At 38.2% G+C, this 25,761-nt stretch overlaps 1 protein-coding gene across 2 annotated transcripts in view; it reads left to right on the top strand.

The window, feature by feature from the left end:
• fstl5 (follistatin like 5) overlaps window positions 1-25,761 on the top strand; it is a 452,120-nt gene that overhangs the window by 172,220 nt on the left and 254,139 nt on the right. For both annotated transcript variants that reach the window (XM_062981258.1, XM_062981257.1), the window contains exon 4: window positions 2,543-2,791. In XM_062981258.1, the coding sequence (XP_062837328.1) occupies window positions 2,543-2,791 (249 nt within the window). The remainder of the gene's footprint in view (window positions 1-2,542; window positions 2,792-25,761) is intronic.

Genomic DNA, 25,761 nt, shown 5'->3' with positions numbered 1-25,761 from the left:
GAGAGAGACAGGACCTTTATATATATTCTGAATGTGGGGAGGGCAGAGTCAAAGGAACACTCCTATGAAAACCATATTAGCTTTCTATCATCCACACACAAATACTTGCTATTTCACTTTTTCTCTGATGGTTGCCTGTACTTCCTTCTTTACTTATATCTAGAGTATTCATTCTCTTTTCTATTTCTGGTGGTAAGAAGACCATTAACTTCAATGCAATAGTTAGTAGTGTTGTGCGCAGTATTTGTTTTATCTGTTTCATTTGTGTATTCATTTCGTACTGTCCATTCGGATGCATGAAACAAAAGATGCCATTTTCAGACAAACAAAAGCCTGTGGCTTGGTCCTCCCTCTCTTTTGGGCTGTATAGAGAACAAATACAATAGGATAGCCTTATTATTTATTATAGATCACATATATTTTTGAAACCAAAGACATTTTCCTGTCTCTATTCAAACCTTCAGTCTCTTTCCAAAACTGGTGCTTAGGAGAACTATAATTATTTTCTCCCAATGGTCTGAAAAGTTTTTTTTTTTTTTGGACACAAGACAAAAATCCCGTTCGGATAGGCGCCCCATTTTCAGAAGTGGAGACGAGAATGAAAATGAGCTGAAATGAACGAAACAAAACGGATTGTGATACCAATGCACACCACTAAATTAGTTAGCAAGCTTGAGCAGCAATGCTGGACAGTTCATGCAAGCCACTGCTAGCACTCTTCCCATACTCACTATTTTAATGATAGCTACAAAGAGCAGAGGTGGTCCTAGAGTGCACAAGAGGCCAACAGCTACTGTATACTCATTGCTATAATCACAACAAATATGTTGCTATGTTATATGTATGCTATACAGTCTATGTATGCTATCCAATCTAATGGCTGCTTTCCTATATAGCTCAATGTAGTGTATTTGTACTTTGATTGCACATTCCTGCATAGACTGGATGGCCCTTTTGATGTCTTCCAACTCTGTGTTTCTATGATTCTGCACACAAATCTGGGCCATAAACCTTGTTTCCTCGAAAATAAGACATCCCCTGAAAATAAGACTTAGTAGAGGTTTTGTTGAATTGCTAAATATAAGGCCTCCCCCGAAAGTAAGACCTAGCAAAGTTTTTGTTTGGAAGCATGCCCGCCAAACAGAACACCAGAGCATGCAGGATTGGTAAACGTACATACCTTAGACTATTGTACATGGAAATAATGGTACTAACAAGAAATTCTTGATAGGATTCACAGTTTGTCTGGTTATGCTGGTTTGTGATGACTACTGTATAGTATATAATAAATTTTCATTTTTTGTTGAACAATAAATATGAACTCTTTGCGGAAAAATAAGACATCACCTGAAAATAAGACCTAAAACATCTTTGGGAGAAAAAATTAATATAAGGCACTGTCTTATTTTCAGGAAAACACAGTATCACACCATAGACTTATTGTACAGCCTATTAAACCCCTGTACAGCCCCCTAACCAGACATGCAATGATTACAACAATGCAAGCTATTTCATGGTCTACTGGAGGTCTTCTTTCGCTTCTAGCTGAGATGTAGTCAAATACTTCTTTAATCTTGCAGTCTCTCTACTAAGAATAGATGTGCCTAGGGAGGGAGGGAGGGTAACTGGGTAACAATGGCAGTTCTGACTGGACCAGAGGTGCATCAGAAGGTTCAAAAAGTAAACTGGCATAGAGTTTTAGCCTGGCAGGGATATTGATGCAGTACATATATTCTGGGCTTACAAAATGTTTATGTAGTTATAACTAACTACAGAGCCATTTTTATTAAAATAATAACTTTCTGCTGCACAAAAATGTTATAATCAGTCATGTTGGTGTCACCCCACTCTGATGGTGTCACCTAGTGTGGTTTGCACCCTCTAGTGACATCACTGCCATGCAGTTTTCAAATCAGTATGATGTGCCCTTTGCTTGAATCTTGAAATAGCATAGCTTGATAAATCATTGTTGGAACTTATTTAAAAGGATTTTTTTCTGCTTATTTAGAACAGAGGTGAGGACAGTGCAGTCTGTAAACCACATGCAATCTGCAAGGGTCCAATCTGTGGTCCCTGAAGTGCCCCTCCAAAGTCCCTAGACAGGCAATTTTCACCCCAAATGCCACCAAAATCTCTGAAAATCTAGTGCTGTTGTCCTCACAACCCCCCAAAATGCTCCCACCTCATTTACAAGTGACAATTTCTGATTATTCTGACACCATGTTTCCAAAATATTTTATGACTTGATGAAGCTTACATTCTTAGGTAAAACATGGAAGTCCTCAGGAGCACAACAAGAAATTCATATCCACCAGTTGAGTGAATTTATTTAGCATATCATATTTTATTGGGAAATTTGTTGCAGACTAGGTTTGCAATATTCTGCTTTATTTGTGAATGACCCTCATATGGTAATTCTTTTCACCTTGAAATATATTCATTTGTAGAAGAGAGTGAGTGTTTTATTTTCAGGCACCTTATACAGCAGTATCCTAAGACAATAGCATACAATTTTTCTCTTTTGTCTTTTTTCTCTCTTCAGGATACGTGAGTCATGACGTGCCTCTTAGATCCTGTGAAAATAAGTATTGTGGTTTGGGTAGGCACTGTATTGTTAACAGAGGAACAGGACAAGCAGAATGTGTCTGCATGGAACACTGCAAACCACATTACAAGCCTGTTTGTGGATCTGATGGCGAATTCTATGAAAATCACTGCGAAGTACACAGAACAGCCTGCCTGAAAAAGCAAAAGATTACCATTGTTCACAATGAAGATTGCTTCTTCAAAGGTAAGTGCATTTGGACAATACTTTGAAGACTAACCAATAGAATATTTTGAATACAAGTGAATTAAATGGCTGAAAAAGCTGTGCTATCACTGAAAAGGCTATGAAGAAATAGGGTGGAAACTTAATTTAACAAAATTCTCCTCCCCAGAGAAGTATCTCAAAGTGCTAATTTTATTTGGAGTTTCTTCTTAAAAGCCTTGAATGCAGTTTAATAGCTGCTGTATGACATTTACAACCAAGAATCCTATGAACTCAACTTGAAGAGGTGAATCCTACAAGGAAACCCACCATTAAATAATACAATACAAATTATAGTATTGGTATGCATGTTTGACTCCCTGTTAGATGAAGATCTTATATAAGTGCTAGGAGTAACCATCATGAATATAATACCCCAAGTTGGAATCATTTACAAAGATTCTTATCAAGTTTTATCATCTCCTCTACTAATGGTCACTGCTGTTTTGCTTCTGTTTTTCCTTCATTTTATTGTTGGCTGTTATATTACTGTTTGTTTTGATTAGTTTTTTAATTGCCTCTTTTATGTTTTATGGTATTGTTTGTGAACCACCTTGAGGGCTTTTAAAGTCTTAGAAATTGTGGAAATTGATTAATTAAATGGAGCCTGGAAAGTCTAACAGCACCTAGCAGTAAGAGTTCCTAATAATTTTACTAGGGCATGAGCACATTTAAGATATTGTCCTGTGAAAAACTTGTATGGCTGTATTTCAAAACTCAACAGATAGGATTAGTTGAAAGACCATTGTCTTTCTTTCTTTTAAGATAGCACCACCACCACAACCTATACAGTATTTTAAATAGGTTCTATGTCCTGTATGCAAAACAGCACAGGCTATACAGCCATGAAGAGGGGGAAAATTCTTTTCAAGGCCTTTTTTCAACCTCTTAACTAGCACGTTTCTGCCAACAGTCCAACTCTTGCATGAAATCATCCCTGGGACTGAACAAGAAAACCATATCAATTCCAATTTCAAGTACAATATATTTATGGAAGAATCAGTTAGAGAAAAATTCAGAGATAGTGCTTTGAAATAAAGGTTTTTGTCATCTGCCTTGGTTAGACCACAGACCTGGAATACTGTGTCAAATTCTGGGCACTGCAATTGAAGGGAGATGTTGACAAGCTGGAATGTGTTCAGAGGAGGGTGACTAAAATGATCAAGGGTCAGGAGAACAAGCCCTGCGAGGAGTGGCTTAATGGGCTGGGCATGTTTAGCTTGCAGAAGAGAAAGCTGGGAGGAGACATGTTGGCCATGTGAGGAGAATTCATAGGGAGGAGGGAGCAAGCTTGTTTTCTGCTGCACTGGAGACTAAGATGTGGAACAATGGCTTCAAACTACAGGAAAGGAAATTCCATCTGAACATTAGGAAGAACTTCCTGACTGTGAGAGCTGTTGAGCAGTGGAACTCTCTGCCTCAGACTGTGATGGAGGCTCTTTCTTTGGAGGCTTTTAAGCAGAGGCTGGGTGGCCATCTGTCGGGGATGCTGAATGCAATTTTCCTGCTTCTTGGCATGGGGTTGGACTGGAAGGCCCATGTGGTCTCTTCCAACTCTATGATTCCATTATTCTATGAAAATTACATAAATGTGTATCCTTTCAACACTTACTATGATTCTATAAAAACTCATTGAAGCAGTTTACATTGTGAAGCATTAAGTTCACATGTGGGGCTCTGTCTTGTCTACACACATAGAAAAAATTGTTTGGATCAAGTGATTATGGAGTTACATTGTGCTATATACTTATTGCTGTTGTTCCTTTTTTTTTAAGCTAGTCTGTTGTTTTTCTGGAATTGGCACATACATCTTAACAGATCTTTAAAGAGATATTTTCTTTTTTAGGTCAGAGAAGTATAAATAGAGAAGAGCCTGAATTTCAATTGAATTTTAAGCCAGTGCATATTTCAGTGCATATCCATGGAGATGAAGGTCACAAGCTGGATTTTCAAAAGTGATTTTCTAGTTTCCCCCCATGCCGAGTAGTGAGAAGTGCTTTATATAATGATAACTGAAGGCAAGTCTGGACAGCCCACATCAAACATCTTCTCATTGAAAAAAAAGTATGAGATACTAGTCAGTTCTTCCCCCAAGCAGATAAAGTTTTGATGTACAGGAGCATTCCACACAGTATGAGAGGCAATGTGTTATATTCAGTTTATTTCTACCAAGCTTATTACCTTGCTAAAGAAAGAAGCTGAAATTATGACTACAATTTTAGTTCTATTAGTATATCATATTGCCCTTTTAAATTTGAGGGTTACAAGATGTTTTATAAATACTATAAAATAAGCATTTTTGAATAGAAATAAAATCCAGACTGCATTTGTAATATGAATGTCATACAAATATAGCAATTATATTCTACTTTATGGTGATATAGCAACTACTATGACACTTTTTCCTGCACCATAGTATAATTCTTGATCTTTTACCCTGGTAATAAGTTTATTGTGTTTGCAGAGGCTATAGAAATACATGCATTCTGCTGCAATTCTGTTTAAAAATCTGAACTCAGTAGTGGCCCCCCAGATCTGGAACTTCCTCCCTAGGGAGATCAGGTAGGCACCCACCCTTGCATCTTTCAAAAAGGAGTTAAAAACTTGGTTTTTTCATTGAGCATTTGAATAATTTAGACCCCATGACTTAAACTAAAAATTAATATACTAATTTTTTTTACACTGTTCCCTTTCCCTATACCTAATTGGATGTCCATCTTCACCCCAACTGTCGAGAAATGGTTGCACTTTGTTCTTTTGCCCTGAAGCTCTTTATAACTACATCATTGCACTTTAGTCTAAATGGCCCTTCCACGCTATCCCCCTCCACCAACCTGGTGGTCCATCTTATTTTATTTTTACTCATTTCATGCTCTACATGAGTTTTTACAGTTAATGTATTGTTGTTGCACAATGTCGATTTTACTGTGTTTTTACTAATTGTAATATGTTTTTATTTGTTGTACTTTGTTCATTGCTTTTGGGCCTTTGCCCCGTCTTAGCTGCCCTGAGTCCCTGCAGGGAGATGGTGGCAGGATAGAAAAATAAAGTTACTTACTTACTTGATTTAATCCGTTTGTAGGGGTCCACCAACATAAAAAAGGATAGAGTTTTTGTAAATGATCTTTCAGGAACACTATATTCCATATTTCATAGCATAATAGTCACACTTTTTTCTCTTTTTCCCTTTAAAAAGGGGTATGTGCGGGTGAGCAGAGCCTATGGGGTCTCCCCCAGCTACCAGCACAATGCTTAGTGAGAGATACGGGGCCTCCTTTGACTGACATCAGTTGATGGAGGCTCATTAGCTCTGGTTTGCAGATATATGGCCAGGTGAGCTTTCACCTGCCCACATGCCTTCTGGCAAGAGCTAGGAGACCTTCTAACTATTGTGCCTCCATCTGCCAGTGCACCTACCCTTGGAGATACAGGGGCTACTCCTAGGGGCAAGTCTGCAGGCAGGAATGCAACTATTATGTGATAAGAAAATGCTCAAACTAGGATCCCCAAAAGGCTGTGCAACTGTTGTGTGATGGACTATTACGAATTTTTTTCGTATCAGGAGCAACATGAGTTGCTTCTGGAGTGAGAGAATTGGCCGTCTGCAAGGACGTTGCCCAGGGGACGCCCAGATGTTTTGATGTTTTTACCATCCTTGTGGGAGGCTTCTCTCATGTCCCCGCATGGAGCTGGAGCTGATAGAGGGAGCTCATCCGCACTCTCCCCGGGTGAGATTCGAACCTGGCAGCCTTCAGGTCAACAACCCAAACTTCAAGTCACAAGGCTTTTATCCCCTAGGCCACTGGAGGCTCCTATTATGAAATAAAATATGGTAATTATTGAAAGTGCTGAAAAACATAGAAGCTGAACTTTAGTTTGTATTTCTGCTTCATCAGAAAGAGTTTTATGAGATGTAACATTCAGTAAAGAAGATATATAAATTTTGTAAATGCCCTCAACTGGATTTAAATTTTGTTTAATTACATTTCTCATTACATTTAACTCTTTTGCTGTAAATTAATGAGATTTACAAACCTGTATATTTGTTGTAAAATAAGAAAGGTCCTGTGGATGAGACCAGGGTTATCTCCAGGTATTTGAACATTGTAAGTAAGATTATTTTGGCACTCTGCGATCCTTTCTTCTTTCAAAGTACCATTCACAACTGATTCAGATTGTCAGTTGGGATGCTTGTTGCAGTTATTTTATAAGTCATAAACACACTTATATGGGACAAAGCCATACTGAAAGTTGTGAAACTTAATTCTGAGTAGATGTGTATGGTATCTTGTTATTAGAGATTGCCTGAATCTCCAGTTTAAAATGCAACCATACCCTAAGAAATCATTTTCTAAACAGCTTCAGAACAATGTTGTAAAAGACATATAATATAGAGCAATGGACTTTATGGAACCTCATGTTTGTAATTAAGTATTTACAAAGCATTTCAGTGAATAGAAAAGTATTTATTAGAAAGACACTTAGGAAGAACATGCTGGGTACAACAACTTTGCAAAGGGATAGTATAGTGGAAGATAAATTAGAATATCTCAAGTTAGACCTGAGAGTATCCTTTTATTGTGCTTTGAAGGCCTTTAACTGTCTGTGTAAGCATGGGCACACACATTTCTCCACTTAATGTGAACCCTTAAAAGATTGTCATTGTTTACATTAATTAACAAATGAAAATAGATCTTAAAAATAAATAAACAGTTCCAGAAAGTCCCTTAATGCTATCATTCCATGTTGCTACCATGCTTTCATCCAAGCAATGTTAACTCAAATCACTAAAAGTGTTATCCTCAAATAATTGGTTTCACACAATACACTGTATGTTTATTTTTTTTCCAAATTTGTACACCTGTTGAACTAGTAATTTGATGAGTTTGCCAAAATATTCCCTACTAGTGCACAGTGACTTATCTTTTTTGATAATGCTAGATCAGGATGGACAATATGCGACTTATTGTCACATACTCACATCGAAACTTACATTATCCCATAGTGCTTGATATGCAAGCCAACAACACCTGGATGTCTGCAATTAGATGAGCTCACTCTAAATAACAATATAATTGAATAATTTCACTTTGGAAATTAACAGAATTAAAAGACAGCTGTTTTGTCTTTTTGTTGATTAGTGGCTATAGGCAAGTTCCACACAAACGGAAATTATATTTAAATCTAAAATAGCATCTTGAAAATACATGAGCAGGAGTTGTTTGCCCTATTTTACTAGTGCTTACAAAGTTTTTCCCTCTTCTTGCAGTGTGTGCCAATTTGAGGCCTGGCAGCATGTGACATTAGTAATTTAGGCAGAAAGCAAACAATTTATGCTAACACTCATAATCTGCATACAAAAAAAGGAAAGAATATCACTTATTAGGAATTTTCGGATTTCTCATTGAAGTAGAAGATAAAGGGATTATCTGGCAGAAACTTGTTGCCTGATGGGAAAATGTTTTTGCATTAGCCCCATAGCAGGGTGCCAGTCAGGCTTAATAAAGTAAATGAAAGTGAAGGAAAACCAGCGTGTCTGGCTTCTGCTTTCTAATCTATTGGTTAAGAATGCACTGATGTGAACATAGGGAAACTCTTCCAGAAATGTGATACATGCACAATTGTTGTCAATTCCTTCTTCCATTCACCAGTCTAGATATAAAGGAAAAGTTGTCACTTGTATAGCATGCAAATTACATGATGGAAGCAAGATAAATTGTCTCTCCATCATTCCCTGGTGTCTGACCTGAATTCTTCCTTTGCAAACCCATGATGAACACAGCCATGAATTGAATTTATAAAGATGAGGAAAATTCAAGCCTAGCTGGGTGTTGATTGTTCCTTGTTTTTGTATAGTAGATTTTCTGGCTGTTATTTTTTCTGCTTTGTAAAACAAATAGACATGAACAAAACACTAAAACACAAATAAACACAGTGAGGATTTTGTTAGATGCTGTTAGTGATATATTTGAATACTAGAGTTGTGCAAAAATTTGGATTAGATTGGAGCTCATATCTGGTTTGTTAAATTTTGACATAGAAAGGTGAGTTCCGAGGCATGCAGGAAAGGTTGGTGTGGAATTTAGAATTTGAATTGCTGTGCCACTGGGGGCTCCAACTTTGGTAAAGCTGCTTTTACAATTAAAAAAAATCTCAATCCTTTTGTGGCCCCATCTTTGCCGGTGCTGCCATAAGGGAGGCAGTGTGGCCGTGACTAATCACAGCTATCTTAACTGTAGTTTAAGGCCAGGCCCCCAATGGTAGGGATTGCAAAAGACCCTGCTTTAAACTACATTTGCCAGTATGCCTTGGGAAGAGAATGTGCCAATCAGGAGAAGAGAGAAGAAATTATCTCTCCCCTTAAATACTTCGTTTTTCTGAAAACTTTTTTTAAAAAAATCCCTTAAATCACTAGCTGCATTAGTATTTCTGAAAGTTGGGAGCAATGATCCTGTTATCTTGTGTCATTGGATAGAAAATCAAGGAGCTAGCTCTTGTAGATTTTTTTTAAAATGTTGTTTTTAAAAACTTTAAATATTTGCCAAAAATCAATGGATAAGTCAAACATCATGAAATTTGGTGGGCAACAGTGGTAAATTTATTTTACCACTGTAGCAAATTTCATCAAGATACCTCAAAAAGAGAGAGAAACCCCTGAAGTTTCCCCATTGCCAGTAAAGTTTTCTCTATTGTGCATGCATAACCACCATTAACAAAGTACTTACAAAAATTTGGAGGTTTCTTAAAGTTTCAAATTTTTTACCCTCAAAATTCGGAAAGAAAGTGAAGAAGTGAAGCACCAGTGCTCCCTATTTTTGAACACAGTTTAGAATCTTTTTTTTTTTTTGGATCACACATGCCTATTGAATACACTCTCATCCCATCCCATACTGGGAGACTGAAGTTTGCCCTACACAAAATATGGAGAAACATAACTGACCTATTTCTCCTGAGCTGAAATCTTACTTTATTTTCAAAGAAGTTACAGTCCTTTGTATCTGTTTTTTTTTTTTTTAGCTAGATTAATGATGCTTGAAGAAGTCATTCTTTCTGAATTTTGATATGGACTGACCTGATTTACAGGAGGTAGTTATATTTAAGATTTCACTTCAAGTGAGCTTCAATACTGATACTACACATCTGATGGTAGCAGGACAGCTAAGGGTCTGTGGGGCAAATTGTCTGGAACTTTCACATGAAAGGATTAGATACATTCTACTGTTCCCTTGTCCCCCACAATGCCCAATATATATTGTCTAAGACAGTGGTTTCTCTGTCTAATGATACATCAGCTCCACAAGAAATGGAAAACAATACTTAAATTCTCATATGCTGATGTGTTTTAAAAAAATATTTTATAATAGAAGTTTCATTATCTATATATATAAAAGAGTGATGGAATTCGGGCACTGAGCAAAACAACTAAACTACGGGCCCCCCAACCTCGAAATTGGACAACACACCCCATCATCCACGCCTCTAGGTTGATACAATAAAAAATCCTATCACAAACCTCCATGGAGCCTTAAAACCCCAGCCGTCAGCCTGGCTGGAAGGCCCCATGGTGGTTGGAGGAGGAGGGGCCTCCACGCAGCGGGGCCTGTGACGCCCGCCGAAGAGGAGGGTCGCGAGGCCCCAAGGTTTTTCTTTTCTTTTCTTTTCTTGATGTTGAGGCCTGCAGAGACAAAGGCGGGGGGGGCTTCCAGAAAGCCCCCCCCCCACGAAGAGCACCGCAGCCTCCTTCGTGCCCCGCAGGCCTCAGGGCGGCCCCGGCCAGGAAAGAGCCGGAGCCGGAACCTTCCCCCCCCCCCCCCCCGAAGAGCCAGGCTGGAGGGAGGCCACAAGGACCAAGGTTTCTTTTCTTTTGACCATTTATTTTCTTTTGGAGATAGAGGCCTGAAGGGGTGGCCTCAAGGCTGGGAACAGACCCCCCCCTATCTTAAAGGGTCCTAAACCCTCCCTCCCCTTTTCCCCTCTTTGGATGAAGGCCCTCCCTTCCCAGCCTCACCTGCCTGTGCTCTCAGGCAACAAATATCATATCTACAATTACTGTGGTGTCATAATACAGAACAATTTCATCTCTAAAATCAGGACATTCAATAAAGAGGAACACTCTGAACATGGGAATTCCAGACAGGAAACCAACAGGGCCAGCTAACACCTCCCAACAAAGGATTCCCCCAGGCAGGAAGCAACAATATAATATCTAAAATCAGGACATTACATAAACAAAACACTCTCAAAATGGGAATTCCAGAAAGGAAACCAACAGGGCCAGCTAACACCTCCCAACAAAGGATTCCCCCAAGCAGGAAGCAACAATATAATCTCTACAATCAGGACATTACATAAAGAAAACACTCTGAAAATGGGAATTCCAGACAGCAAACCAACAGGGCCAGCTAACACCTCCCAACAAAGGATTCCCCCAAGCAGGAAGCAACAATATAATCTCTACAATCAGGACATTACATAAAGAAAACACTCTGAAAATGGGAATTCCAGACAGCAAACCAACAGGGCCAGCTAACACCTCCCAACAAAGGATTCCCCCAAGCAGGAAGCAACAATATAATCTCTACAATCAGGACATTACATAAAGAAAACACTGAAAATGGGAATTCCAGACAGCAAACCAACAGGGCCAGCTAACACCTCCCAACAAAGGATTCCCCCAAGCAGGAAACAACCAGGCTTCCAAACAGCAAGGCTATTCAGTGCTGTTCAACCTAACCAACCAACATTTCCCCATCATAGTACACCCTCAGGGTTTCAAGCCATGAGGCTACTCCATCTCATTCAGCCTGCCCAAGAAAGGATGCCCCTATGTAGAAAGCAGTCAGTCTTTGAAACAGCGAGGCTATTCAGTGCCATTCAAATTCGCTAAAAAACCATTTCCCTACAACCCAACCTTCCAAGCAGCAAACCTATTCCACTGTATTCCAGCTCACCAAACAAGGATTCACGTAAGGAGAAAACACCCAGACTTTAAGACTGCAAGGCTATTCACTGCTATTCCAACTGGTCAACAAATGATTCCCATCAGCCACAGCAACGCGTGGCCGGGCACAGCTAGTACATTATACAATCAGACTTATTTTATTATGTGCCAAATCTGCCAATATCACCACACATTGCCCTGGTGGCACAATGGGTTAAAGCCTTGTGTCGGCAGGACTGCTGACTTGAAGTTGGGTTGCTGACCTGTAGGTTGCTGGTTTGAATCCATCCCAGGGAGAGCGCGGATGAGCTCCCACTGTCAGCTCCAGTTCCATGTGGGGACATGAGAGAAGCCTGCCACAAGGATGGTAAAACATAAAACAAAATCCAGGCATCCCCTGGGCAACGTCCTTGCAGACAGCCAATTCTATCACACCAGAAGTAACTTGCATTTTCTCAAGTCACTCCTGACATGGAAAAAAAACACACTCTAATTTTTATCTGCCAACATGTTTCGATGGCAAAATAGACATTGCTTTTTGATACCTTGCTCGCTACACTGTCTAAAATGGAATTCCATATACTGTAGTCACAATATTTTTGACAAGGCTCCTGCATTAACCTTACTCAACTGGTGATACAAATCTCCTGAGCATATTCAGAAAACCACTCTGGGCATTACCTCTGCTGTTTTTAAGCCAGTACTGTTGCTGGCTGGTCAAGTGAAAGAACAGAGAAGTGTTTGATGATAGTAATAAACAACAGGCTGTTGATTGGTGCCAATGTGCTATTAACAAGCCACTGTGGGTGGTGATGGCAAATGATTCAGAAAATGTTCCATCTGATTCCGACAGTGTCCTTAACTGCAGGTTCTGTCAGCATGAGCTGATGGCTGGCTTCCACATTCAGAAGCCCGGAGTTCTCCTTTATCTTGGGAACTGAACTTCTATTTTGTGTGACAAAGAACCGTGAAAGTGGGCAGTGATGTCACCAAGTACTGCACTTCATACACATTAGGCAGCAACTAGGAGGAAATGCACTGTCTGCAAGTAAAGAGGCTTCAGCATATTGCCATGTAAGTCACATGTTTTGCATAGCATGTAGCTTTGCTGACTCATACCCTTACAGTGGGAATTTCTTTCTACACTCTTTTCCACCATCTGTTGGAACTTTCCAAAATAGATCTAGAAAGACAAAATATAGAATGGATTCTAATCCAAGCCAGTGTTTCCTTTGATGGTGACAGACAACTATTTTAAAATTTAAAAAAATCTTATGTGGTAGGTTTTTTTTCCTGCAATGTTTGTATGTGAGGATGTGTAAGAAGAATTTATGGATAGAAAGTGAAACATAAAACTGTAAATAGTTTTCTTCCTTATGGGCCCTAAAATTAAAATCAGGCATATTCATCTTCTTTTTGCTTTTCTTCCACAACACAAAATGCAGTTATTACAATTCTATACTATATATTTTAGATCTTCTTTCAGGGCAATAACATATTCTATATCTCAGGACTGACTTTGCCAACTCAGATTGTCCACTGGGAAATTCTACAAGAGGGATTTGTAAGGGACTCCTCTTCTGATTGGGATTTGGTGTGAGGCTGGATCTACACTGCCATATAACCCAGTTTCTGAATGCAGATTATCTGCTTTGAACTGGATAATACGAGTCCACTCTGCCATATAATTCAGTTCAAAGCAGATAATCTGGATTCAGAAACTGGATTATATGACAGTCCAGATAGGTCCGGAGTCACAATATCTATTGTGTTGTCGAAGGCTTTCATGGCTGGAATCACAGGGTTGTTGTGTGTTGAGCCTGCCATAGATGTGGGCAAAACGTCAGGAGAGAATAATAATAATAATAATAATAATAATAATAATAATAATAATAATAAATTTATTCTTATATCCCGCCCCATCTCCCCGAAGGACAAAAACAGTGACAAATTACACATTGTAAAATCAAACATGAATACTTGTGGAACATGGCCATACAGCCCGAAAAACACACAACAACCCCAATATTTATTGTGTTCTTTGGTGAGTCATTTGGCTCTTGTTCTGCCCTTTGCTCTTGCTCTTATCTCCCTTATGGTGGGTGTTATTCTGCCTAGGGTCAGCTTGATCTAGAAATACTAAGCAGGCTCCATTCATTTTGACTGAGTCTCATTGAAGTTCATGTATTTATATTTTTTATCTCAACTCTCAGTCAAAACATCCCCTGGAATTGCTTATATACAATCACTAAAATTAAGGCCAGGTCTTGTCTGTGGGCTTGCACAGATTCCGTACAAAAAGTAAAACCATGTTAAGGAAGAAAGAGAAAATGCAGTCATTTTGTAAAAGATCTAGCAAAACGGACATATTTTCCATCTTATCTCTCTTTGCCATAAGTGTCCTTGAAAATATTTAAATATGGAGATTGTATTTTATGAATGTTTATTTTATTGTTTTAATTGTGTATGCTGTTATTGTGTTCTGTTTTTATCTGTTGATTCTTGGGCTCGGTCCCCATGTGAACATCTCCGAGTCCCTTTGGGAGATGGAGGCGGGGGTTATAAATAAAGTGTTATTATTATTATTATTATTGACACAACGATGTTGTATGAGATTGTTCAACTATGAATGGAGTCCCCGGTGGTGCAGTGGATGAAAACACTGAGCTGCTGAACTTGCTGACCAAAAGGTTGGTGATTTGAATCCAGGGAGCAGGGTGAGCACCTGCTGTTAGCTCCAGCTTCTGTCAATCTAGCAGTTTGAAAACATGCAAATGTGAGTAGACCAATAGGTACCGCTCCAGTAGGAAGGTAATGGCGCTCCATGCAGTCATGCTGGTCACATGACCTTGGAGGTGTCTACAGACAACGCCGGCTCTTCGTCTTAGAAATGGAGATGAGCACCAAACCCCAGAGTCAGATACGACTAGACTTAACGTCAGGGGAAACCTTTACCTTTACTTTACCATTATGAACCCTGTCATTCATTTATCTCTTCATTCACCCCTTTATTCTATGTCAGGGGTTAGGACTTCTGTGGTCTTCCAGAGATGTAGGTCGCATCAGTCATAGCCAGCAGTGTTGATGAATACAATATTTCTGGCACTTCACATGAATTAAAAACATGGTAAGATCACTGATCCTAATGTTATATTGAAAGCCACCATGAATGCTGATATAACACAGATTCCAAATAATTTGTCAGTTTAAACTACAGTGACTTTTTGTTTAGTCACTCACTCAGGGCTCTCCCATACAGCCCTATAACCCAGAATGTCAAGGCAGATAATCCACAATATCTGCTTTGAACTGGATTATTTGAGTCTGCACTGCTGTATAATCCAGTTCAATGTGGATTTTATGCAGCTGTGTCGAAGGGGCCTCAGAGTGGTGCAGTTTTAATTACCTTGAAAATATATATGCCTATATATGCAATAATATATGCAAAGTACCAGTATTAAAGATGTTTGCATGGCATGTGTGGTTTGCATGTTGTTACTTTTCTGTTAATCAACAATATTCTGACTTCTTTTTCTTAATGATACTTTCAATTGGCCTTTTTTCCTAGCATCATAACCCATAAAGGTAAAGGTTTTCCCTCGACATCAAGTCTAGTCGTGTCTGACTCTGGGGGTTGGTGCTCATCTCCATTTCTAAGCTGTAGAGCCGGCGTTGTCCGTAAACCCCTCCAAGGTCATGTGGCCAGCATGACTATATGGAGCGCCATTACCTTCCCATTGGAGCAGTACCTATTGATCTTATATCTGCATGTTTTTGAACTGCTAAGTTGGCAGAAGCTGGGGCTAATAGTGAGAGCTCACCCTGCTCCCCGAATTCGTACCACCAACCTTTCGATCAGCAAGTTCAGCAGCTCAGAGGTTTAACCCACTGCACCACCAGGGACCCTAACATCATATCCCATATGGAAAGCTAAAACAAATGAATTACTTAAACTTAAAAAAAATCATGGTTAACCATAATCTGAACAAGCAGAATTCAGTTCTATTTTGGGCAATTATAATCTGAAAACTCCACTAATAGTTTGTATAGGATGATGCAGATCTGTAATTCTAGAAGGCAGAGAAATGTTTTCAGCATCCATTTTGTTACTTTGAAGATTGTAGTGAGTGAATGCCAGAGTATGGAAAGGGCAAACAAGGTAGTTGGTAACAGAATGAGTGGCAGCATCTTATTTCAAAATGCAACCAGTGTCAGGGCAGAATGGAGAAAATAGAATAAAAATTGACAATTTTTAGAGTAGTAACATGTCTTGCATATTAATGGTCACATTTTAAATGAATTTTGTTTGATAATGCTACTTAGTAAAACAAGAGAGGAGTGCTATTCATAGGGCAAATGTGATGATGTGCAGTCAAAGCATTTTATTAAAATAATGTAACTCATTCCTACAGCTGAATCAATTTTTTTGTGACCAAAAAAGAGCAGGGTCAAATAATTAGTGATGTGTAATTATAGTTTCATGTACACTTTGTACCTGCTTCCAGGACAAAATAGTTAGATAATTATCTCTTCTATTATATCATTTCAAGAAGAAATAGGTTTGAATATGTAAATTTTATTTCCTGTCAGTGTTTGAGATGTATAACCCAAAACATTGTAATTCTTTCAGCTTTCATTCTGTTTATGTCATAAAAAACTTTGACAAGACACCTTATATTTTATTATACCATAACAGATACCAAGAAGAAGTTGGTTCTGAAATCATGAAATCTAGATCACTGTGTAGCCAATACATGAAACTGATAGCTTTAAATGAATTCCATTTGCCCTTATCTATTCCAATGTGGGCAATTTGCAGCATTATTTGATTTGCTTGTAAAATCCTATTGCCGTTACGTTTTTGTAGCTCCTTACTAGGTATTATAGATGTGTTTTCATACACCATATTCTCCTCCTCTCTGTCCCATGTGCTGAACATTCTTTTAAAGGTATATTTTTCTGAGTGAAGAGGTCAGCAGCTAGTTTAAGAAGCTTCAACTGTCCTGCTATTTTTTCTAGCCTTTCAAAGATAAGAGTGTGGGCTGTAAGAAGACATTGGTTCATCACAAGGTCCGGGGTAATTGTTTGCCCTGTATGTTGTTTTATCTTCGTAATGAGGGAATTCTTTTCTGACACATCTATTTCATTTGACTCCAAGGACACACCTTCATGATATACAGCCAAGTTGTTGTCAAAGGCTACTGATAGAGGCTCATTAGCTTTATCATGAAGAATTAAGGGAGTAGTGTTGTTGTCAGTAGTAGTTTCAAACAGGGCATTTAAGTCAGTATACTCACAGTTCCCTCCCAGAAGAGTTCATCAGTTTTCAGTTGTTTAGAAGCCTTATGGTGTGTTGTTGACTCGGGGCTAGTCTTACTGCGTTTTCTGTTCCCCATTTCAAGGAGAGGGAGTAGGAAAAACAAAAATACCGGAGCCCATTAAATCATGTCCTATCATGCCAATGCCATCTTGCTTCAAAGTAAATGACCAAGGAACGCCAATATCTGAAACTGAAAAAGAGATCATTCAGTGTTAGATTGTTCCAAATATAATGAATGAGAAATGGACAACAGACACATTGCATCTGGATATTTCCAAAAGAAATTTTAATAGAGGTGGTTGTGTATATGTGTGTACAATAACAAATAGCAGATAGGTCTGCTGAACCATTTTTGTGCTACATTTTGTTTCAATAAGAAAGATGCTACTGCATCATGACCTTTACAATACCTTTATTTTCCAAAACAAAATGCACTTAATATGTCATTGACATGTTGGGTTACATCTAGAGTTCTGAAAATGGGATGGGAAAAAACTTCTCATCTTAAGAAAATTGTCAGGGTCTATAACATTTCCACCACAATATAAGAACAAGTGAGCCCTAATTTGCTTGTTGGTTTGCTTTTGTCCATTTCACAACAAAATGCTGTATTAAGCTTAATAAATAAGTAAAAATGAAATTTCTGTATATTTTGTACAAAATACTAGGTTTTTGCAAAGCCTCCGTAGTTTCTTCCCCCCTTCCAGCACCACTCCTTGAAAAACCTGAAAGGCAAAAAACCATGTTATCTTAGGGATCTTCTATTCTGACCATATAATGTAATTTGAAGCCAACTGGAAGCCATGGTGACCACAAAGCACACCAGCAATGTGTGCTGAAGTTTGGATGAAACGGAAAGCAGCACATTACAAAAAGCCTCAGAAAGTCCGATGTAAGCCAAATAATGCACTGTGTCCCGGATCCAGGGCAAAATCACCAGAGTACATTATAGTCATCTGCCCCAATATAGCAACAAGGAAGAAAAAAACCAACAACTTCGAGGAGATATTACAGCGCATGCTCAAGACAAAGTCTCCTGGAACCGCATCCCCCTTTTGCTTGCCCTATGCTGAGCATGAGCACATCAGCAAGCCCTTCTCGCCTTTGTATCCCTGAGCTTGAGCTCCCGACACAGGTGCATGTTGATCTCTGTCTTGGCCCACAGCGTGAGGAAACAGATTCCTGTCAGGAGAAGGAGAAGAGGAGGAACAACACTGATGGCCCATTGTTCTCCTCCTCTGGCCTCCTCTTCCTTCTGCTCCATGCCTCCTCTCACCCCTTCCTTCCCACTAGGAATAGAAAGGGGCCTGAAGCTGTTAGAAATGATGGGAGTTGAAGTCCAAGACACCTGGAGGGAGGGCCCAAGTTGGCCTAGGCCTGTTAGAGAGAGAGCAGTCTGCTCATGCTCAGAGGCACCTTGGTACCCGCCCGTTTCCCTCCCTCCTCTTTTGACTACACCCCTCCCTCTGTTACTCATTCAGTCTCTTAAAGAGACAAAGTGGCATCTGATAATCATCATCATAGTAATGGTTTCCCCTTTTTCTTTTCTTTTTTTGTTTAGAGTTTCTGGTAAGATGCCATGGGATTCAACAATAATAATCTATATAAACAAAAATATTTAGCTGGCCCACATTGTTTCATGTCTGGTATTCCACTGTTTATTGAGTGGTGTTCTTCATTTACTGCAAGAAGTGTTGCAATTGGCCAACTTCATTTGCATTGAATAGCCTTGCTGCTTCAAACCCTGGCTGCTTCCTGCCTGGGGGAAATCCTTTGCTGGGAGGTTTGCTGGGCTACAGCAACACATGGCCGGGTACAACTAGTATTTGATATAAATGTATTTACTTAGCCTTTTAATAATTACCATAGCTACTATTGGCTGTTAGAGGTGTATACATTTTTGGGACACCTCACATATATGAGAACAACATTTCTATTATTTAATTCTATCAACAGTAGAAGAAGCACACCAGCTTAAATCACACTGTTTAACTGGCATCCAAATTAGACTTTAAGAATGTCAGGATCATAAAGGGCAAGAAGCTGTCTTTTTAGTTCTGGCCTTTTGTCCTGTATGAGAGACACAAAAGTGCTGCTGTGTGCTATCAAATCGGGCCCTACAACTCTTTTATTAATCTTCGTTTCAAATTCAGCTGTTGTTGAGGATGTGGCAAACATTTCTCTAGATAATGTTCCTTGAAAATGCATCTCCGTTTTTTCTCTTAAAGTTTGTATTAAATGATGTTTGTAACAAATTGGGCCAATAAGGAGAATTAATTAGATCTACAGGCTTTCTGTTCTATAATGATAACATTGATTTAATTTGAAGCTCCTGGGAGGAAATAGGACAAACAGATGAAACCAAAAAATTGCACCATAACCAGGTTAAAGAAAAGATGCCCCAGGAAATAAAGTGGAGGCACACTGGATGTCATAAAACCTTAATGCACTGTTATGTGGAATTGGCAATACTTTTTTGTTTTCATCATTATTAACGGGCTTGCAGTTAAGTTTTGCAGTGAACATTTGCTACAAAGTTTGCTACCCTGAAGGCTGGAGCAGGTGGCGGAAACATTTAGAGACCACAATGTTTTGATAGCCCGGAGAGTTAAAAACAAACCAAAACCTGTAAACCCAAATTTGCAGCTAATGTGGAAAAATCTGCCAGAGTCAGCCCATCACAGCAGGATGGTTTCTGATCTGTTAAGAGCTTATGGTGTATTCTCAACAGTTAATGTTTGTTATTCACACATATAAGAATATTGAAGGGAAGAATATTGAATGACAAAAGTTTAGATCTGCTCTACCCAGTTATTTCATATGTGAATTTAGAACTGAGATGTGAACCTAAGTTTAATTGAGATGTGAACGTAATAAATGATGTATGCTATCAAAATATAGTTTACTTGTGCTTTGGAGAACTAGAGATGTATAAATTGAATATATGCTAGAAGTCTCATTATAGAATTTTTGAAGTCTGAAACTGATCTTATTTGGCAAAACTTGGTTAGTCTGAAGCACAAAAAAGTAAACAAGTATGTGTTCTCTGGAAGTTTGTGTTTTCTGGATATATAAAAATACTTTCTGAGTGATAGAATAAGTGATGATGTTTTTTAAAAAATGTTCAGGAGGTCATATAAGATAACATCTCTACTGTGATATGCTGTATGAAATGAATTTTTCATTTGTTTGAAAAAAAATGGGAAACTAGTCCATGGAAAGGGATCAGAGTATTTTTCAGTGTTTGTATTTTGAAGCATATGACTCAGTTTTTTATTGTCTGTGCTGACTTCCAGTTCTGTGTTCAGTTCAAAGTCTTGATTTATCCATAAAGCCCTGAATATTTGATGGCCAAGTTTCTTGCAGAATGCCTTCTCCCACATGGACATAGCCATATATTCTATCCATTATCCAAGTCCTAGATTTTGGATCATGAATAGGCCAGACTTGGCATGCTAGGACCCTGAACTGTGATTTTAATTCTATGGGACAGGATAATGAGAATAAAGTGCAAGGTTGTTCACTGACAGATTTTACAGATGTCAAGTTGTTCCATTTTGTACCAGCCTCCCTTGTAAAAAATGACTCAGTGTTCCTTGATTGTGTCTATTCAGCCCCATCTACACTGCCATATAATCCAAGTTATCAAAACAAATAATCCACAATATCTGTTTTGAACTGGATTATATGATTCTACACAGCCATATAATCCAGTTCAAAGTAGATAATCTTGATTTTATATGGCAACGTTAGAAGGAACTGATAGTGCTGGAACTAGCTAGAATTGAGGGCACACACCAGGATCACAGAAAGTTTCTGGATTTTTGCATGGTTTTGCTCATTATCCTATTGGGATGCATACCCCCAGACATAGGGTTACCATGCTAATGAAGTAGAAATAATTAAATAACTAATTATTATGGGATGCGGTACATGACTATGCATGTGTCAAGATATATGACCTTCTGAATAGTGACATTTTCATGGTGTGCTGGTCAGTTTGGGGTGAGGTATAAAGTTTTTCCTCTTTAAGTTTTTTTGTCTACCCAACACTCTCTCATGGGGGACTTCAGATTTGGAGAAGGGTGGTTTCTTAAATATGTCCTCGTTAGCAGTTTTTTGCGGGAGAGAATCAAGTTCACTGAAATATTTGGCACCCCTTTTGGTGAAGAATGGCAATCTTGAAGTGTCCCCGAGTATCAAGAGATCAGGAGGTGAGGAAAGTTACTGTCCTTGGGGTTGATCTCAGAGTCTTTGCACTCGCCAGACCCACATGGCTTGAGAATTGACACCCTCTGACCATCTTTCCAGTTTAATTACTCCGCTGGCATCAACTCAGTTTTTAAGGTGAGTTTCTTTCAGATCACTTCCCACATTAGATTTTGCACCTGGGTGCTCCCCACATTAGGTTTTGCATATCACTTAGAAACAATGAATTTGGTAACATTAATCAAGTAGCCCTTACTTCAATCCATATGTTTTGTGTGACCTTATTTCATCATTGGTCAACAATGAGTCTTTAGTCTTGCTAAATGGCATTTTCAGTACATTCTAAGTATAGGCGAGGAGACTACACATAAACGTAATAATGGGCTGCATGAAATCTAGAAAATTGAATTCGATTGTAGATGCGTAGGCAGATACTTGTAACTGGCAGTTGGGTATGCAACTTGTTCTAAATGTAAGTGCAAAGGCCTGGGTTTATTTCTTCAGCTAGAATTTTTATTTAAAATCCTGGTGACATTGGTGACTTTTTTACCTTTCCCCAGGTTCATTTGATTTTACAGGTACCATAATTCTGGACCCAATTGAAAGTACTGGGTGTGTCTTTAAACATCAGAATAATTTAGGATCAAAATGCTTGAGGAAGGAATTATTCTTATAACATCCTACCTGCAGAATAGGATCTGTAATGAAGACTACGTTCTTATTTCCCTACATGACCTTGTTCCTTCTTTTAGCCATTACTTCTTAGAATTTGTTCTATAAATTCTATGCTATACCAAAGGCTCCCTTTTCTTTGGCTCAACTTCATTCTTTTTCTCTTTCTGCACAATATTCTTGGCATTGTCTATCTGAATATCTGTAGGCTGCTGTTTTCATAATAGTTGTAAAATTACAGTTAAAAGCTTATTATATTTGTAGTAAGCTTTCCTATATTCCTTTTTTGAAAAAGAGATTATGCACATTTGGCAGAGCTGACTGCCTCATTTATGGTCTTATTCTGTGAAGTATCACCTAAAAGGGAGAATCTAGTTTTTCCTTTATTCTTTAAAGTCTAAGTATAATTATTAATAATAGCAGTCAATGTCAGAATTAAACAGTACCTCTAAAAAGTCCCTTTCTTCTCAGAAAGGATCTGACTTCTGTTTTCAAAAATGGACTGGATGATAGATGTTCCTGAACAATTTCAGAAGGCTTCCAAAGCTAAAATAAAGTTACAGGTTTAATGGAATTAGAATATTGCTGCCATAGCAAATTGACACTACTAAATAGCTGTATGCATGATGATTTGGAACAGATGTAGTACTCTAATCTCCATATGCATCTATTTCACTAATTTATATCACTTCGCTTTATTTCTCTGCTTTTCCTTTGTTTCTATTATCCAAATCACATTTTCATTTTTCTCAACTATTACCCATTACTTGTGTACCATGTACAGTATATACTTGAGTATAAACTGAGTTTTTCAGCCCTTTTTAGGACTGAAAAAGCCCCCTCGGCTAAAACACAAATTAGGGTCCTGGCCAGCTTATGTTGGATCAGCTTATACTTGAGTATATAGGTAATTAGAGTTGGACAGTCTTATATTAAATTACAGTTTTATGTAAATATTCAAAAACATTTAACCTACTGATGCCTCAATTAATATAATATTATTGGTATCTATTTTTATTTTTGAAATTTACAAGTAGCTGCTGCATTTCCCACCCTCATCTTATACTCGAGTCAATAAATTTTCCCAGTTTTCATGACAGGCTGGGCTGTGGCACAGGCTGGTAAACAGCTGCTGCAATAAATCACTCTGACCATGAGGTCATGTGTTCGAGGCCAGCCCGTGGTGGGGTGAGCACCCGTCAATTAAAAATAAAATATAGCCCCTGCTCGTTGCTGACCTAGCAACCCGAAAGATAGTTGCATCTATCAAGTAGGAAATAAGGTACTACTTATAAAGGTGGGGAGGCAAGTTTAACTAATTTACAACGTTGGAATGAGGAAGTGAGGAAGTGCCATCAGAGTGGATGATGAAGCAGCTGCTCCCCCCTGTGACCAGAATCGAAGATCCCCTCAGGAGTTAAATTGTCTTTGCGTCTGTCTGTCTGTTGTCTCTGTCTCGGTTCGATGTGTTTATGGGCATTGAATGTTTGCCCTATATGTACATAATGTGATCTGCCCTGAGTCCCTTTCGGGGTGAGAAGGGCAGAATATAAATACTGTAAATAAATAAAATAAATAAATAAAATTAGGTACCTTGGCTTATATTTGGGTCGGCTTATACTTTATATACTGTATGGTATATATTTATATCATGTGTCGTACATATTTTATGTGTTGCTTTTCATTGCCTAATAATAATAATAATAATAATAATAATAATAATAATAATAATAATAATAATAATAATAATAATAGCATACTGCTGTAGCTTCTGGCCTCCTTCCCCCATGATTATTGATAGATTTCAGTTGGAGAATCAGATATTCTGGTCATATAAAGTGAGCCTAAATGTAGGAATATAACAGATACTGCAGCAAAATGTATGGTTTTAGAAGAAAATCTAGCATAATTGCAAAAATCAAGAAAAATATCTTTTGTGGTGATAAGTGGTAATTATAGTTTAGAACCTCAATTTCATTGCCCTTTCTAAATTTACAACAACTGCTAAATGGAACATTTCTTGATTTGCCCATTTCACCAAATCTTCAACTAAGGTCCTTGCCATCCAAATGGAACATAAAATTTTATGGCTCCCTAATGATGCTGGCTACAGCTGTACAATCATCATTTTGAAATCTGAGTACTCTTTGCTCCTAGATCTGCTGTCACTTAATCACACTTGTGGAAGCATCTTTAAGTATATTTGCTTAAGCAGATGGTGAATGAATCCATCCATCTTCTTTACTGTATGATCAAGTTTTAAAGCAGAAGGTTTCATGACAGTGGAAGGAAAGAACTGATTTGTATAATCAATTTTTATATCAAAGCACCTGTACTAAATGCTTTATGCCACAGATATAATAGATCAATATATCTGTATCTCTATTTTAACCTATCTATCCATCCATATATCTATTTACCTATCTCAAGACTTTCTACTACATAATTTTATTCATTTAATAATCTATGGGAGATGTAATCTAATGTTAATTTTCTTAATTATTTTCATTATCTCTTGAACAAATAATCCCATGTTAACAGCTCACATGCAAACCTACAAACTTCATTTAATAAAACAAACCTAGTAATTAGGCTTTGCAGAAATAGCTCAGGGCATTTTCTGTTTCTTCAGTTTTCTTCCCAATAGTTTATGTCACATGAAGGAAATCATCAAAGCAATTTTTAAAAGGATTGTAATACTTTCCCAAACTGTACTGAGATTTCTTTAAACACTGGAACAAAATCTGTTTGCACACGCGCGTGTGTGCGCGCGCACACACACACACACATACACACATGTAGATACAGTCTTCCACAGAAATCCATTGGCATGAATCCCAAGGAAATCAAGAGTACTCTTTTTCCTTCACATTGCCATTACATAAAATTGTTTGACCTGCTGCATGTTTCACCAGATTTACAGCATGCAAATTCAATGAATGTAGGATGCCAAGTATTTGCAAGTGAGCTATGTCTTAATAAAAGTTTGAATAAGTGTTAGCTTATGTGAGTGACCCTGCTGGATCCTTCTAGCACACTTACAACCCTCATCTTCCGTGGCAAAACTGTGGCCCATTCCCTGGACACCTCTCAATTAGATTATAAGTATACCCCAGTTAATGAAGTTGAAACATCCCTGGGCTTTAATTTTTTAACAGAAACTTCTGCACCAGAGATAGAAATAATGTGGGAAAACTAAGGATACAAATGATGGACAACATATCCAGCAAACTTTTTATTAAAAACTTACATTATGCACATGTGAAATGAAACAACCTATTTAGGTGAGCCTTGCATAAGTGAACAAAAACATTCTGACTCTTCTAGCAACCATGCGCTATTCAGGTAAACACTGTGCTGTTTTTGGTGTTCAATTTTCATTTGCCCCATTCGGTTTTTTGGGGGGCTGCCCAAATTCAGGAGGGCAAAATGCCATTTTTTGATCCAGTAACTGGAAGATCCATTTCCGCTCTCGAAAAGATCCAGTCCATTCATGGCAATGGGGGAAATTTGAGCTGCAGGGGAGATTCTGGGAAGAACTGGGGAGGGGATTGTGTGTCTTAAATATGTTTTAAATTTATTTATTATATTTTAACTGTATTTTAACCAAGCTGTAGTTTGTTTGTTTGTTTGTTTTTTAAAAATACAGTAGAGTCTCACTAATCCAAGCTAAACGGGCCGGCAGAAGCTTGGATAAGCGAATATCTTGGATTATAAGGACTGATCAAGGAAAAGCCTATTAAACATCAAATTAGGTTATGATTTTACAAATTAAGCACCAAAACTTCATGTTATACAACAAATTTGACA

The sequence above is a fragment of the Anolis carolinensis genome, chromosome 5 (assembly GCF_035594765.1).
Source record: "Anolis carolinensis isolate JA03-04 chromosome 5, rAnoCar3.1.pri, whole genome shotgun sequence".
In the NCBI taxonomy this organism is placed as follows: domain Eukaryota; kingdom Metazoa; phylum Chordata; class Lepidosauria; order Squamata; family Dactyloidae; genus Anolis; species Anolis carolinensis.
This window is presented reverse-complemented; position numbering and strand designations above follow the sequence as displayed.